General features: G+C 41.2%; 4 protein-coding genes across 6 annotated transcripts; 2 read left to right on the forward strand and 2 right to left on the reverse strand.

The window, feature by feature from the left end:
• Positions 1-750: 750 nt before the first annotated feature.
• Positions 751-1,485, forward strand: LOC116192249. Its single transcript, XM_031520737.1, has one exon. It carries the CDS (start codon positions 964-966, stop codon positions 1,264-1,266), a length of 303 nt encoding a protein of 100 aa, XP_031376597.1. The 5' UTR covers positions 751-963; the 3' UTR covers positions 1,267-1,485.
• Positions 1,486-1,743: 258 nt separating this feature from the next.
• Positions 1,744-4,843, reverse strand: LOC116192248. Its single transcript, XM_031520736.1, has 2 exons — positions 3,844-4,843; positions 1,744-2,351 (listed from the first exon to the last, which is right to left on the reverse strand). Exons 1-2 carry the CDS (start codon positions 4,312-4,314, stop codon positions 1,992-1,994), a joined length of 831 nt encoding a protein of 276 aa, XP_031376596.1. The 5' UTR covers positions 4,315-4,843; the 3' UTR covers positions 1,744-1,991.
• A 1,571-nt stretch (positions 4,844-6,414) lies between these two features.
• Positions 6,415-8,384, forward strand: LOC116201485 (mitochondrial import receptor subunit TOM9-2-like). Of its 3 annotated transcripts, none has more exons than XM_031532756.1 (3): positions 6,415-6,569; positions 7,094-7,432; positions 8,258-8,384. In XM_031532756.1, exon 2 carries the CDS (start codon positions 7,103-7,105, stop codon positions 7,421-7,423), a length of 321 nt encoding a protein of 106 aa, XP_031388616.1. In that variant the 5' UTR covers positions 6,415-6,569; positions 7,094-7,102; the 3' UTR covers positions 7,424-7,432; positions 8,258-8,384. The 3 variants fall into 3 exon arrangements, with proteins under 3 accessions (XP_031388616.1, XP_031388605.1, XP_031388598.1); XM_031532745.1 differs by lacking the exon at positions 8,258-8,384 and adding an exon at positions 7,779-8,079; XM_031532738.1 differs by lacking the exon at positions 8,258-8,384 and having other exon boundaries at positions 7,094-7,696.
• Positions 8,116-16,567, reverse strand: LOC116201474 (cyclic nucleotide-gated ion channel 4). The gene is made up of 8 exons (XM_031532727.1): positions 15,755-16,567; positions 13,207-13,422; positions 12,124-12,437; positions 11,868-11,976; positions 9,773-10,009; positions 9,028-9,114; positions 8,684-8,949; positions 8,116-8,475 (listed from the first exon to the last, which is right to left on the reverse strand). The coding sequence occupies exons 1-8, from the start codon at positions 16,406-16,408 to the stop codon at positions 8,226-8,228; spliced, it is 2,133 nt and encodes a 710-aa protein (XP_031388587.1). The 5' UTR covers positions 16,409-16,567; the 3' UTR covers positions 8,116-8,225.
• Between the last annotated feature and the right edge of the window lie 793 nt (positions 16,568-17,360).

The raw sequence follows: 17,360 nt of genomic DNA on the forward strand, positions 1-17,360 counted from the left end.
ACGATCCAAAATTCCTTCCCCTCGCTATGTATTGTATTGATAAACTAGTACCAAATATTACGAATAAATCTTACTGGAAAGATCCATAGATTGTCATAAACTTATGCTGTAGCCAAAATTAAAGCTTATGAGCACATTGCCACTCGACCTGAACTTTATCCGTGAAACGCTGGAAATAACCACATTTGCACTATTGGGAGTTTATCCCAATTCCCTGTGTAGGACCTGTTCCAAAACCGTTGGAAATTCTATGACCGTTGACCAAAAAAAAAAAAACCACCGTAGTTACTTTTCAGTCAACCGCAGTAATCTTGGATATTTCCTTAGAAACTTCAAGGATGGTAATTGTGCGTTTGATTTTAGAGTGATGTAGAGTTGAGTTTTGATTTTAATTGAATTGTAATAATTGCGTTGTTGAATTATGAAAAAAAACTGTGAAAAAGTAATGAATAGTTGAAAAAAAAGTAATGAAATTGTGGAAAAAGTAATAGATAATTGAGAGAATTTAATATTAAAAATTGAATGGAATGGTTAAAAAATTAAAGAAAATAGAAAAAAGTAATAATTATCTTATTGATTTTTATTGTATAGTAAGTAGAGTTAAAGTTAAAATTTAAAAAATATGATTGTAAAATCAAACGGATTAACAATGCGGAATTAGATGCGCTGATTAGGGAAAATGACAATTTTAGCCTTAGCATTAATTTGATGGAATTTTAATAATACCGCGGCCGTTCCAAGTTGCAATTTGCAAAAACCAGACGCGCCCCATTGAGGCTCCGCCGGTTGTTTTGCCTGCCCACTGCCGCACTTTCCTCCCCCCGCCGTATAAGAAGCTATCGCCACACCATTCACTCCTCATCAGCTGCCTGCAGCATTTCACATCAACAATCTCCTCCTCCTTTCTCTTTCGCATCGGTAATCGGTTACGACATCGTCAGAAGCAGAATAAAGAAGAAAGATATGAGCAGATCATCAGCTTCGGCTGCGGCCGCGAGGGCGTGGATCGTGGCGGCGAGCATAGCTGCCGTGGAGGCCCTCAAGGACCAGGGCTTCTGCCGCTGGAACTACACCCTCCGGTCCCTTCACCAGCACACCAAGTCCAAAATCTCCAGTTCCTACTCCCAGGCCGCTACCAAGCTCTCCGCGTCCTCCGGGGTCGTGTCCGACGCGGTGAAGGCGCAGCGGAGGATGAGACGGCCGGAGGAATCGCACCGTAAGGTCATGGAACTCAGCTGCTGGGGCCCCGAGTCCACCCGGTTTTAGGGCGCTTCGGATTCCAGAATCCTTCGCTGTGTACTTTGGGCTGCTGAAGCGAATCGGAGTAGGGAAAATCTTACGAGTGATGGAAAGATTATTGACATTTTTGTACTGACCTCTTTGTAAAACTATTATTTGTCTATTAGTTATATGATTAGATCTGAAGTCGACTTCCATAAAAAAATAAAATTCATGTCGGAAAAAGGAATTGTAAGCTTTCGTGAATCCGAACCGATTGGAATGTTTTGTGTGCCGGGCGAAATCCTTGGAACAGGGCAAGCATCCTGAATTCGACAAACTGCACCTCGAAGAACCCTACCTATTAGGACATTCCCCTATAGTTCCTCGGAACAAGCCTTTTTGGTTTGCCCTGGAACCGTCCCGGAAATGTCCGGTGTCCGTCCTGGAACCAGTATTCATGACCTAGATGAGTACATTCATAGAATGTATTTCGAACCCCGGATTGACAGGGAGAAGATCCGATCGAGAAAACCCAACCGGGATGCTTAGCATAGGCATAGTCAATCACTCGATCCCAAACTAGAAAACCATTTCCAGGCCAGCTAAAAAATAGATCACAAGAAACGCAAATTCCTCTCTCCTACAATACATCATGTCCGGATAAAAGAAAAAGAACGAGTTGTCCAAGAGGAAGAATGAAAGCAACACATTAATAATCCTAACCCAAGCCGGATAACACTGTACACAGATGTCGTAATCTTTAATCCTTTTCATATATTTTGCGGCAGGGGGAAGCTCTGGGAACCGAATATCTGATGAGAGTTGTTCTGAACGAAGATGGCGATCCCAGATTTCGCGCAGTTGAAACCATCCCACAGTGAGAAGTTAACGGTTCCTGAGACCGTCTTCTTGGGCGAGATGTCCTTCACGGAGCAGAGCTTCTCGAGCTTCCTGACCACAAAATCATTCGACAGGACTCGCCCTTTGTTCTCTCCAGCTGGGCAATCCGTGACCAATCCGCTCTCGTACAGAGCCACCATTATATTGACACCGTTGCTGTCCACCTTGGTCCGCAAGGATCCGGTCAGGTTGACTTGCAAGGAGTCCGGTGAAGGCCTCTGGAAAGTAGCCTGAAAATGAAAATTACATATGATCAGTAACATCATAACAGCTAAGAATGTTCGGATCTTCCAAGGTAAACTATTAATCATCTCTCGGACGAGTCACCGGGCAGAGCTTCCTCGATCTCGAAGAGTTTGTATGTATGTTCGATTATTTTCTCCACTCTCAAGCAAAGGTCTACCTATAGTAACTTTTTTACAGATCGACTATGCCTTTCAGCTTTGCTAGGTAGGCTCCACCCAACCGCTTCAACATCTCTCCTTTATTTTAGTTATGTTTCATTGCCATCTTAGATCTGTCCAACGCAGTACATGTACATGCTTTCGAGTGAAGGTAACCAGACGTGCTGTCAAGAAAACTAAAACCCGAATCCTAGTCCTCCGCTACAGACGATGAGCAATCTTGCAAAGTACTCCGGGCTATTCTAACTAAATGTACTGCATGTGGTTCTACGTCTCCATGAGAATTTCAAGTCATCTAATGAATCGTTACGAGAAATGGTGTCATTCTACTAGCTGTTTTTGTATCATTAACATTAGTAACCGAAAGGGTCTAAATCTCTGTTGGTTCTGCTGGCCACATTCAACCCATCTCAACCACCCAATTTTCAATTGGACAAAAGCTAGGACGAACAATTAAAAACTTTCTAAACTGAACCACATCATGTTCTTGCTTGTTTCTTCTGCAGGCACGATCCATCAGAAGCCTAAAATACATGTTTAAATATATTTTATATGCATTGACATTGCAGTTTCTACATCTCAACAGAGAAGGGCAAACAATTGAGTATGGGTTCCCTATCACGTAACATCTCCCATTGACTGAAAGGAATGACTCCGATCTAGTTATTTTTCCAGTACTGTGATCTTCTTGGAAGTCACACATGCATTACTATTGAGCCGGTCTCATGTACAACGAAAAGTTTCAAGCTCTGATATGGAAAAAGAGCTGGCATCATTCTAGATTCCGGCTTAAAACCGATTGATACGGATGGATCTAGATTTTGGTCTTAAAACCGACAGCTTTCTCCAGGGTTCCAATTTACCATTTTCCATGAAACAATCATCTCGACCGCACTATCATATCGAGATTCTTTCTTCCACGCAGATAGGAAAATAAGACCTAGAGAGGAACGCTAGAATCTATTAAGGACAAACCTCATCTACAGCGGCTATGGTTCGAAAGATCTTTGCAGACGTAAAAGCAAAGTTATATGTGCTCCTCCGATTCTCCCACAAAATTGTAAATTCTGTCATAGTCCATCACATCTTTTACCCTCTTGATAGTGCTAATAGTTAATCAATTTTCTTTTGGAATGTAAACTGGGAGTTCTTTGATGTTATTGATGATGTACAGGGTAAATGGTCTTGATATAAATCCTTTTGATTAATGAAAGTCTCTACCATTTATCTAAAAAAAAAAAATAAGACCTATTCAGTTGTTTAGATAAAAAAAGGCTGGAGAAAGCTTGAAACAGCAGTTCGAAGGAGGGATGCCAACCTGGAACGGCGGAGCAGGGAACCTTGGGGCGCTGTTGATTGCGGCCAACAGGGCGTCCTCGTCGTTGCCCATACACTGGGCCCGGCCCTGGACCACCACCTGGGGCGTGAACATGGTGTCGAGTCCCAGAGCCTCCACATAGGCCTTCTGCCTCACGGTAGCGATGCTGGAGCCGTAAGGGTCCTTCCACCCCATGTAGTCCCAGTAGTCGACGTGGAAGGCCAGCACCACCACCTTCCGGCCGCCCAGCGCCTGCTCGAAGTCCCCCCTACCGAGCCTCGAGATCAGCATCTCCGCGGCCGGCGAGGTGGCACAGCCCTGCGAAGAGAACAGCTCCACCAGCACTGCCCCCGCCCCTGGCGCCTCCTCCGCCGCCACGGTGTGGTGGTCGCCGGCGGGGGACGTCTTGGAGGAGGAGGACGAGGCTGAGGGGTGGCCCCGGCCAAAGCAGGAGAGGAGGCCCCGAACCATATTGGGCACTACCCCGGTAGCTGTCTTTGTTAACGTCTCTGTCTCTGATCTCTGCCGCAGAGATCAGAGAGCGGAGGAAAATGGAGATTCAACAAAAACCCAGAAATTAAAGAATTTACAAGAGAGAGAAAGAGAGAGAGAGAATCTAACAGAGAGGAGGAAAGAGAGAGGAAGAAGGAATGGAATCGCAGAGAGAGAGAGAGAGAGGGGGGGGGGGGGGGGGGGGGGGGGGGTGGATTAAAGTGGGAGGTACAGAGACAAAGGTGGCGAAGGAGGCTCCAACGAAGAGGTTCCCTCTGTCTGTCTCTGCTTAGTTACACCTCTGCGTCGTCCATGGCTTGCTTATTCATCATCATCTTCCATAACCATCACCGTTGATGTTTGCTTTTCTGTATATTAAAAATAAATAAATAAATAGGTGAGAGGGGCGGGGGGAAGGTCGGTGGCACGTTAGCTGTCAGTGTTTAGTATAACATCAGCGCCATGGCAGCTCCAACGCCATGTTTTCCGTTTGGAAGAGGAGATGGATTTTGGCAAGGAAGAATGTTCACCTCTTTTGATGATTCAAAGTCCAACCTAAAAGAGAAAGGTGACGTAGTTCAGTGATTAACGCACTCACCTAGTAATTTAGAAATTTTAGATTTGATTTTTATTGATGAGACTATTCATGTCCCTTTATTTAAATTTTTCTAAAAAAATTTTGTATTAAGCTGTGACCCTCATATTATAACCAAAAGGTCAAGGTGAAAAAATCCAGCGGATAGAAAATGGATTTGGAAAGAAAGATCAGATCAAAGTCACGCGGTTCGCTTCCTGATGTCGGCGAGACTTCTAAGATTTGTCGGCTGCAGATTGGGTAATGTTTGTGAGAAAACAACTACGTGAAATTATGACATTGGACCAAATTTTTTTGGTTGGATGTTGTTTGAGTTTCAACTAACCTTGGAATTCCCGAGATGGCGATATCCCACGGTGGACAAGAAAGACAAAAGTCCTGCTATCTAGGCTTATGTTAAATTTCAATTTGAATACTACCCTCTATCAATTCAACCCTATCAATAAAGGATGTAAGCGAGATGAGACGATTTGCGAACAATTCGACCTCGACTTGATAAAAATCCGAATTCAACTCAATCTTATTGAGTCAGCTCGGCTCGCCAAGCAAATGAGCTGAGTTCAATAGTATTCGGCTTGAAAAATTTGAGAATCTAAATGAACTTTTTTAATATACATATATACTATTACTAACCAGACCAATATTATTATTATTATTTTGTTTGTTATTTTGAATGAAGTAGATATAATTTGACGAGCCCGAGTCTTCAATTTAAGTGACAAGTCGAGCTTGAGCCTTGTAGATTCGAGCCCAGCTCGTTTACAACCCGATTTTGGATTGAATATTCAATTGGAGATGGACCTAAAAATATCTTTTTGACTTGGAGATGGGTCGAAATTTATGAAAGTCCAGTAGAAATTTAAAATAGTACCCAAGTAAGGTTGTATGTCCATGCAGTGCTTATCACGTTAAGTCCAGTATCTGATGCAAGCGCCTGATGTTATTCCCTTACCCTACCATAAAGGAGGAAGTCCGGCTCATTAGTTAATAAAAACTCGAGACTACACATTATCACATCAGAACAAGTGTTGAGAGATGAACAATAACAAATCCAAACTGACCAAGGAAGAAAAAAAATCATAGATTTAATTTATATGAGATTTTGACTCTACTACTTATCAACTCGAGCTTCTCGATTGATGATTCCAAACGTGTGTCTACAACAACCGAGGACATTCTTTAATGTGAAAAATTATACATAATTCTTCTCAGCTATCGATGGAACGTGATTCGAACTAGACTATGAAAGCATCAAAATAGACGATCATGGTCTCATAAGATGCCTCAGCCAATCACAAATAATACGGGGGCCCTCACCGGCGCATTCCTATTTGCTAATGTTATCGGCCCCAGAAATAAAATATAATATTATTAGAATTTCTATTTTATTATTCGTCAATGCGCCTATACTGTAATCCAAAAAAATTGTAATGTATTTAGTCGAACCGGAAAGATCCTACCGGGCCGGATCAGAGGAGGACCCACCCGTGACGACGCAGAGAGGGGCAATCTCGGGAAAAAGTGGGAAGCGCCCTGGAATTTGCAAACCCTAAACCCTTCTCCTTTCCACATTCACTTCCTTCTCTGCTCTCTCTCTCGCTCGCTCTACATTCTGGCGCTTCAGAATCGCCATTTCCAGGTGAGATCTCGAGCTCAATCAGCTTGATTCTATGCTGTTCATGCTGTCGTGCTTCGATTTATGCTAACTTGTAGATCTGAATACTGCTCTCTTCATCTCGAGCTCGATTTCTGTTCTTCGATTGATGTGATTCTCATTCGTATGCTTTCTGTTCGACTGATTCTTTGTTTGGACGCCGGTGGGATGACGTTGAAAGAGGATGTATATGCGCCTGCCTGAGATGGTCGCGCCCGTTATTGTTCCGTGACTTCCTTTGAGATTCTCATGGCGGTATCAAGTGTTTTGCCGAAAGTTATATTGGCAATTTTGCTTTAGAGCCTCATAACATGTCGTGATGTATAAACCTGGATTCTTCTGCTCGGTCTTTATATAGGGATCAATACTGATTCTGTGACCTTCTTAGTTGCTGATTGTGTGAGCTTTCGTTTAGTTGGATCAGAGAGCGGTATTCGGAAGCTTATGTCAGCATACTTGCGGCTTTGCTAGAACCTAAGTTGGTTGTCTTGCTTTGGTGATTAATAAAGGTGTGACTCATGGCATCCCAATCCCGAAGAGGCGGAGTCTCCCTTCCTGAGCGGCGGAACCCCAGGTCTGGTGGAGGCGGAGCTGCTAGCATCATCTCGAGGATCTCCCAGTCAGAGATTGTGTCCCGAGGCAGGCAAGCTGCGGGCGATTCTGCGGTCGTCGCCAAGAAACTCCTCAAGTCCACAGGCAAGGCTGCCTGGATCGCCGGAACTACATTCCTTGTCCTGGTCGTACCTCTGATAATCGAGATGGACCGCGAGCAGCAGCTGAACGATCTAGAGCTCCAGCAGGCCAGCCTCCTCGGTACTCCTCCAGTTGGTCAGAAATGAGCTATCCAGGTATTTGTGCTTATTACTGATCATTAGGAGAATAATTCTGTATGGCTGGGGTTGGGAGGATTTTGATTCGACTTTGCTTCGGTGGATGCTAGTATCATGTAAAATTTGATGTTAGATTTGAAAGAGCGGTTTTGAGCTTTCATGATCAGCATGCCTTCCACCACTTTTACTCTTGAGATGATATGGCAAACTCCAGCCCTGTTCTTGAACTCTTGAGTCCATTCCAATGCTAGTTTTACCTCTTTATAGATGATCAATTCCCTAGTATATGTTCTTGCTGCGCGGCTCGATCGTTAAGGTTCGGTTTCGAGTTAATATTCCTCCATTATATTGCATTTCATTGCAGATGCCTTGCCTGCTTCTTCATATCAGTAGGCATGCATCAGATTACCAGAGCGGTATAGAACGTGTTCGGGTTTCTATCCGTGTCTCTAACTTTTAGAGTGCTTGAAAATCGAGCATACAAATATGTACGTAGAAAGAACATCGATGGGTGGTTGAGGTGTTTGGAAATTGTTCATGTTCTTATCGTGCTCGATATCTAGTCTGCCCGCATATTCTCAATATTGAAGAATCTTATGGTGTACACGAGGAATAAACAAACATATTTATCCTTTCTACGATATAGATAGAACATTTTTATTTTACTTTCTCGCCTTGTCCAAACAACCCACACTCGATAATTTGATTGAAAAAATAGATAAAGAAGCAAAGGAATAAATAAATAGAGTAAAATTCCACGCCTGCAAGAGTTTTTTTTGTTTATGGACATATTTATGCTTTTTGGAATATTTCAGAAGTCAAAATCCTCTTGGTTTGGCTTAGGAGAAGTCAGCAGGGCCGTGTAGAGGCGGAGCCGGTCCTCCCCGAGAGACGAGCACCGTGACAGCGGCCTCCTCGGCCTTATGAAGGAGAGGGAGGTGAGGGTGAGCCGGTGCTTGTAACGCCGCCATGCCAGCTGGATCGCCACCGCTGCCCACGTCCTCCACCCCGGCGAGTAGTACCTTGCACTTCGCTTCACGCGCTCATTCACGAACGTATATCTACAGTAACCGAAAACATACTATTACCTGATAGAAACATTGACCATAGAGACAACTCATATCGTCGGCAATCATGCAGATTTTTGCGGATCAGCCCGAGCTCCGAGTCGAGAGTAATTTTACTGAGGTGGTCAATTTGGGCCCAAGCCCTGGTATAGATTTGATAGACTCTATTCATTATTGTGGGTGTCAGTGTTTCTGCTCATACCTGAAATGTTGGGTCACATACTTCACATCTTCTGCTTCTAAGCCGAATGCCTCCGTGGTTTCAAGAGTCACAAGGGTCGACGAGGATGGTGGCAGCCTTTCAATAAATGGCCGTCGGAGGCACCATGAGAGGAGCTCGTCGCCGCTGAAGTTTCCAGGCCCCAGCATACAGCAACTCTTCACTCCGTCTCTTAGGACCTGGCTGCTCTGGAGGTGGCCCCTCACCACGAATAGCATCCTCTGAACTGGATCGCCTTCTCTCGTTATCTGCACGATCGATCGATGCACAATCACATGTGCGATCATTGCAAGAAGGAAATCGAATAAACTTTGTTTGGAGCTTACGGTTTCTCCCTTCGTGAAGATGAGAGATTTCACACGATCGCAGATGTTCTCGAGCACCAAGTCGTCCATATGTTGGAACAGAGGCACCTGAAAACAAAAGGAAAGTATCCCATCAGTCCACAACTCTAGTGGACCTGGGCCCATCTTTAGTGGGCCTAGGCTCATATCTAGTGGGCCACGTAAATTCAAATATTCGTTTGTTGGGTTTTTTCTATCCGATGCCCTTCCAATAAGATATGCTGAGTAATGATTCTATTATGACTACGTTTGTTTGTTTGTTTTTTACCTATCAAAACCGGGCGTATGCTGTAATTTCAAACAGATGGACATGTTTATGATAAGAATTGGAGCTTACGACCGTAAAAAAGAAAAGAAAAAAAAAAAAAGACCCTTTCCCCGACCGGAACTGTCACCTTTTTCAGGATAACGGACAACATTCGCTTTCCTACAGAGAAAGGAGAATTTACAGCTTCACGTGGGATTCTTGAGAATGCTTAAAGAAGTTCAAAAGGGAGCCTCAGAATCATCATTTGAAAGCAAAACGTTTATGCATGCTTCTGTAGGGAAACTTAAAGTTGATAGGACACACATATAATAAGTCCAAGTTCCTTTGGTCCCCACGACGCAAACTGCTCGGGAGACCTTGCACCGGCACATTTACGATGAATCGGCTCTTTCCTAGGAGTGGTTGATGAATAACATAAGACTGTAGAGAAAATCTTCTCTCAATTTATCGTATACATACCTGTCTGACGAGATCTAGGCAGAGGTGGTACTTGATGTCTCTCCGGAGGCCCTCGGGCAGGTTCCTTATCATCTCGCACTCGTCGACCCCTCGCATCGCCGCCCAGCGCTGGCGCTCGTAGTTACGGACCCTCTGCTGGAACCCTGGGGGCAGGTGTCTCTTCCTCATCCACCACTCGATGTTCCTCATCTTCAACTGCATCGCTTGCTTCTTCGAGGTTGTCGCATGTAAGAACACCTGCATGACACGATGTAGGTATTGCAATCGCAGTAATATTGTCCTTGACAAAATTTGAGATTAACTAAAGGATTAGTTTTTTTTCGGTTACAAGGGAGGTTGATACTTTTGAAAATTCATTGGGCTTATACGGCTCTAGTCTCGTATAAACCCATTGAATTACTCTTAATTTTTCCGTGTGGGATTCTTACTCTCAACAAATACTCCAATAATAATGAAATAGATAATTAAATAGATAATAAAAGGGCAAGGGGCAATTCCCCAATGAGTACTGAGTTTGAAATCTCTTGATTATCACGTAAAAGCGTTGGCCATTCCATTATACTAAAGAACTAGGTCGTTGATACAAAGTGATGATTAATCTTTGTTAGAGTGAATGAAACCTCACCCACAATGGCAATAACTCAAGGGTTTGAATGGATTATGATTTCAAATATTCTTGCACGTTTCCACGAGATACATACTAGCCCTCTTAGCAAATATATGAGCAAGAGCTATATGGAATCAGCAAATCATTTACGTATGACATAAATATTCTTCGATTATCTATCGCATTTTTTTCAAAATGATAAAATCATTATATATTTTAAGTCTAGCATGAATTCTGAACTATAATTTATCAGTTAACAATATCCAATCTGTACCTGACACATCTACCTATCTAGGGTAGAATAACTAATGATGGCATTCAAATAAGCAATAGTCACCGTTTGCTTAGTGCTTGGCAATTCAGCCTATCAATCTCACAATTTTTCTTCATTCCCACAGGGAAAAGGTTTTAAGGGCACAAGATTCTAGGCATCATGTCATGGAATTATAAACAAATGAGGTTCCTGCAATTATTGTTTCTTTGATTGCAACGGATCACAATATCAGTATTAGACTATGTTAAATTATGAATATATATATGATAGGGGTGTAGTGTAGATCCTTATAATTTATGGATTCTAAGATTTCTTACCGTATAATTATCCATTCCTATTTATTAAATTTTTTATTTTCTTTTATTAGATTATCTCTCTTGCAATCGAAAAAAATAATGAATATATAAACATTTTATATTCACATATTTCAATAATTGTTTACAAATTATAGTCTAATTAATTTTCTATATTATGAAAATATAGAGAAGTGAAATGATCTTAAGGTTGGACAAAATTTCAAAACTCATTCACCAATATGTTAACATCAACGAGGTCCTGAAAACGTCACAATTTCGCTTCATCGCTAACAAATATATAGTTGCTTGCCGGGATATATCGAAAGAAATGTAAAGACTAACATATATAATGTCTCGGTAAAATTGACCAGAGATGAGTAAGTGTTAAGGGAAAACACCGGAAAAATTCTGAGATTGAATGACTGAATTGCCCAACAAAAAGCAATTATATATAGTGAAAGGCTATAAATTATTTGAATGCCATCATTAGTCATTCTTTAACCTAAGCTCAGAAAAAAATTCACTTACTGAGCTCTATCTGCTTGGAGCTAGTAATTAATAGCTCTCTGTTGGAGGCACGTACAAGTGATTTGAAAGTCAAGTCCAATCCTTGCTTGGAATATTGGGAGCTAAATATTCTTCTTTTCAGTGTGAAATTGGTCCTGTACTTATCCAATTTTCCAAATCCTAATAGCTGGGGGGGCCCATTCAATATATGAATAATATGAATGATCCCTAGCTAGCATATAGATGCCCTAAAAGAGTTTAATATGTCTATTAGGAGCAGGTATATACGGTTGCTCAAGGGCTAATCTATTCCTCATCGTCATTGACACAATGACTCCAGTATTCCAAGAAGTGCGAGCTAGTTATGGCCGAACAGATGGGCAGAAACTAAAAAAACAGTCGATAATATACCTTGATGTTACCGATCAACATGGTGACCAAAAGGAGCCCGCTGGTGAGGACAATGATATTGAAGACAACTTCTAGCCACTCGGTCGTGCTTTCCAAGTTCCCAAAAGTGCTGAACACATGTTTAACACATGGACTTTAGTATCGATGAAAGATCGTCTATGATTTAATACGGGACAGTGATAGAGCTAGATGAGTCATATGCATGTTGATGAGAGCATGCTGATGTATGTACAAGGGAACTAATATAGGTACATACCTAAGAGTCATGAGTCCCCAAAAGATCGGGAAGAGGATCTTCTCGAGCCGACTATCGTTGGTGACCAGCTGGACGGTCCACTTATAAGCCCCATAGTCGTAGTTGTTGGGGCTCTCGATGCACATCGACCTCACCAGCTTGTTCTCTCCCCAGGCAAGCCTCGCCTTCTCGGTCACCATGCTCGTGGTTCCATAGTAGATCGGTTCTTTGCAGGACAGGATCCTCGGCCAGCACCCTTGCGTTAGCCGGCACTGCTCCCTCATGCACTTAGCAGCCCTCTGTATCCCGAGCAAGTACCAGCACGCTCCTGCGGCCTGCGAAAATGTGCAGGAATTCATCGGCATTAATATACGTAGCCATAATGCAATTAATTAACATGCCTCCTTATATCTTGCAGTCTAATTATATTTGACATAAATATTTAGTTGTTTAATTGCATCGAATATATATACAGAAATTATTATTACTTTTTTAAAAATGCATATGTAGGCAGTCTCTCTCAACAAGTAAAAAAAAAGAGGGCAAAAGTGAAAGGAACATTCACCTTTCGATTGATGAAAAAGAGACATATTAATTAAGAAAAGCCAAATTAGTACTTTACTACAAGACACGACTGTCCTTTTGATTTCTACAGAGGAAGCTTCAAAATTTTATCACATATACATATTTAAATTACTACATGGGATAACTAATCAGTACAATAACTTCAACTTATGAAATTGTCATCGCCATCATCACAAATGGATCGCCAATATATATAATGCATAAATAATCAATTAATTAATTAGGGGAAAGTTAATATTGTATTTTTCACCACCCAAAAAATCTGTGTGTGGGAATGGAAGATGAATCTACCGCCGTTTATGGATTTCTTTACCTAGCTTTTGTGTCTCTCTTTTTTCTGCCGGATATCATGTGACTGAGCTTGTCATCTATAGTGAGTTCAAGTCCCACATTTCAATTGGACATGAGACCTTGAAATAAAGAGCATAAACTTTGAAGTTGATCAAGAACAACCTGATTCCTCACACCCTTTTCAATTAAAAAAGATATATATGTACGTGATAAAGTGCCATGACTTACGTGGGAGGCGACGAAGTAGGCGATCATGTTGAGGGCGATGCCCCACCAGACAGTACCGAAGATGTAGCCGGAGAGGCTCTGCATGCGGCGGAGGAGGCGGACGGAGTGGTAGATCTTGGGGAGGTATTGGAAGAGGAACATTATCAGGAACACCGTCATCACCACCGTCGTCGACCCTCGATCCAGCAACCTAGGTATCACCACCCACAGCACCACCTGCATTACATGATTTGCTAACCAATTGAGCTACATCGTATTTCCCCTTCTGTGGTGGTCGAGGTGTACCTATTGGCTTTTTTGCACTAGGGTTAAGCCATCTAATCCAGACCAATTCAAGCATAGCATATACATCGTATGTGTACTTAATGTTTTCTTAAAAATTGCTTCCCAGTGCCAAAGTATGCTTCTAAGGACCATAGGGAGAGAAGCACGAAACCTTCTAGACGACCCGAACTAGCCACTCCTTGATTTGTAGATCGGAAACACAAATGCCGTAAGTTTGGTCACAGTGGTCATTGTGACTTTTTGTATTTGGGAAACTTAATTCATACCGCATTCGGTACAGTAATGGACAATACAATACATCCATCAACAGTTCCCATTGCCCTACGTACCTGAACATTTCATTTCAGTTGTAGACGACAATGACTGTGGCAGATCCAGAAGCCATCTGATCTCATCTATTACTGACTAGATGACATTTATCCTTATTGTATCTGTTAATGACTGTGGACTTTTCCCCTAAACGATTTTTCTATACGAAATGCGTGAAGATATACACAATTTTCCTTTTACTATGGGTATGAATTCGTAGAAGCTTGCATGAATTTACACAAATAAACATATAATATGTTTGCCCATTAGAACATAAAAAACTATTGAAAATGTACAAATTAATGAGGCATAATTGAAGTATACACGTAAAATACCACTAATGATAAAGATAATGATAATTTTATATATTTTCGGATGAAAAATAATATGGAATGACATCAATGTCCCCGGCTTTGTGAGCTTTTGTCAAAGTTCACATTTTTCAAATAAAAATTTAATAATTGATGTCAAAAATAATAAAGCACTTGATCAATAATTTTTTCGGTACGAGCTCTGTATCTGAAAACTCAGTTGGACCCCGACTAATACTTAACGTGAACAAACACCAAACTACTTGAACTAACTCACGTTGGTAGCACTTGATCAATAATTCCACCAAAAAAAAGTCACTTGATCAGAAATTAATAAATTATATGGAAATATAGGACAATTGTTTCCCTACCCAGCAAAACTTCTGTGTCTTCCCAGTGCCAGAGAAAAACCTTCCATACAAATGTAATGCCATTTTTATTATTTCCACTGTGTCTATATATATATATAAATGGTTTGATATATATATTTATATTTATATATATGTATATACACGTATATTTTATATAACTATATTTATTTATTTATTCCTCACTATATATATTATATTTACTTTTCACTTTCAGAATGTAACAAAGGATTTGTGAAGGGCCCGTTATGTCCCTAGTTTCCAGCAGAGGTTTCGCAACAAGGAGAAGAAGAAGACAATGGTTGTGTCACATGCAGTGCATGTTCTTTCTAACTGCATGCAATCCCTCCCATGTATTGCATCCGTCATTTCCTGCATCATTCACTTATGGTTGAGTAGTGTCTGATATTTTACCCCTTGCCCAACGGTAGAGTCTGATATTTTATGTCTCTCCTTTATTTTCTTTAGGGAATTATTATTAATTATTTGATCAATTATGGTACATATGACGAGGACGACAAAAGTGATGCATAATGAGACCATCTTGGCTATTAAGTGACCACTCACTACTTACCCTAACTAGAGATCACATATTGTAATATAAATGTTGCATTAGCTGTTCACCAGGTCACATTTAATTAATTTATTAAATTTACATACAAACTTCTTAAAAAAAATCGTAATTTTCGTCATGGCCCATGATCTGATAAATAATATCATTTACGGACTATCTAAAAAAAAGGAGCTATTTTGAATGATATGGTCATCATCAACCTACATGTGTTTCATGATAAGATCCATAGCTTACAATTGGATTTAGAGCTAGACTAGCTCGTGAAATACTCGTCATATATAGATACACAGGTTAATACGTTGCGACGCATTCCTTCTGTGCATTGTTTTCGTTAACTTAGTTTCCTCATTTGTGCATGGGACAACTCGTGATTCCTCCATTTTGCACTACTCAGCAGAGGCATGCCTCTATTAGAAACGATACTTATAGCATCGAAGATTCAAAGATAGAAAGGACAGAATTAATTTTAATGAGTATTATTAATTTATTATGAGAAACAGAAGATCTATGTTTGCGCGAGTGTTTTTATATATATATATATATATATATTCCTTAAATTTTGGACTCCATTTGACTGGTCATTTTATAGGAGAAATGCGTGATCTTAAAAAATTAAATAAATTAAAAAGAATGATTTAAAATTAGTCTAGGTTTGTAATTATCAAAGAAAAGTGGTGGAAAAGGTCAGGAAGAACGCCAACCTGAGGTATAGGGAGGATGACGAAGAGATCAAAGAAGAACCCCTTCTTCGCCTTAAGGTATTGGAGTGCCACCGCGCGAGCGGCCATGCCTCCCCCCTTCGCCGCGTCATCCCCACCGCCAGCCTCCTTGGCCATGAAGGAGGAGAAGGAGTGGCCGCAGCGCTTGGTCATCTTGAGCTGGAGCCACATGTTCCAGACGTGGAGGGCGTCGGTCATGCACCGGAGGACTGTGACGGTGATGGCGAACCAGCCGTCGACAAAGAGGCACATGCACGTGTCGCTCACCGAGAGCGCGTAGAAAAAGAGTGGATCCACGAACAGCCCCGTCGCGCAGACCAGCAGGAACACCCTGTTCCATTCCTGGACCCACTTTGCCCTCGGGTCCAGCACCTGCCCCAACCACCACCCCCACCCCGACGCTCTCCTCCTCCTCCTCCCGCTCGGGAAGGAGAAGCAAGCACCGCAACCCATCATCCCCAAGCCCTCTCGCCCTTCTGCCATTTCATCACCAACGTTGTCCTGCCGTCGATCTCTCCATGATTCTTCCTCTAGCTCCTCCTCATCGTCGTCCTCATAGTCGTCGGTGTCGTCGCCGTCATCTGTGAAGTATCTCACGTGAGATGTGCGTGAGAGCTCTTGCTCGGCGCTGGCCATGATAAGCGAGTAAGAGGGAGAATGCTGATGAATATTATATAGATAGTTACATATACAGTATATGCATATATATTAATTATTCCTTTTCTACTGAGGAGGGAATATATGTCCTCTAAGGTTTTAGGAGGTCGGAGAGAGGAAGAATCATAAATGTTGCATACATGAGAAAAGGGCAATAATTGGTGTGGCAATATCAAAATATATGCTGTATGTGGCGACAAACAAGCTTGTGAATGGACCATATTACCCCCTTCGATATTTATTTTTTTCCCCTGTGATTAGTAAATATATCAATAGGGTCTTCACTTGCAGAAATTAAATTCTCCTTAGAGGGTTTTATATGTCCGTTGGCGTCAACTAATTGCTTACTTTAATTTTTGAGTTTAGAAATTCTTGTTTTAGTTCAAGTTTGAGATAAAAATTTGAGCTGAAATAAATTCAGATAGTTCAATATCTATTTCTTTTAAACAAAGTCGCGCTTTCGAGTTTTGTTAATAGAGAAAATCTACTATTATAAGAATTTTATCTCTTATTGGCCATCTTGCTCGAACCTCAATTAGTCGAAGTCTATTTAGCTTTGTATACTGGGGGTGCATACCAAAATATTTCAAGTGAATTTTGAGAGATTTGGTTCAATTTAAAGGAATTCTTTTAACTTAATTATGTAATTAACTTAATGAAACACGTAAAAAAATTAAGAGGTGGTTCCACACAAGCTTGCCATAAATGAATCTAGTCACTTCACATGCACGTTGCCCTTGATTATTATTCGTCATTCTTGATCAAAGTTCATTCTTAATATCTATAACGTTATATTAGATTTGCATTATTGTTGTATCTAACTTATTTTAAGCAAATAATAATTGAATTTTCGCTATTTCTAATTTAAATTTAAATTTATTCGTCTTCTATCACCGAAATTTTTTTAAATATCACCGAAAAAAAAAAATTA

The sequence above is a fragment of the Punica granatum genome, chromosome 1 (assembly GCF_007655135.1).
Source record: "Punica granatum isolate Tunisia-2019 chromosome 1, ASM765513v2, whole genome shotgun sequence".
NCBI classification, from domain to species: domain Eukaryota; kingdom Viridiplantae; phylum Streptophyta; class Magnoliopsida; order Myrtales; family Lythraceae; genus Punica; species Punica granatum.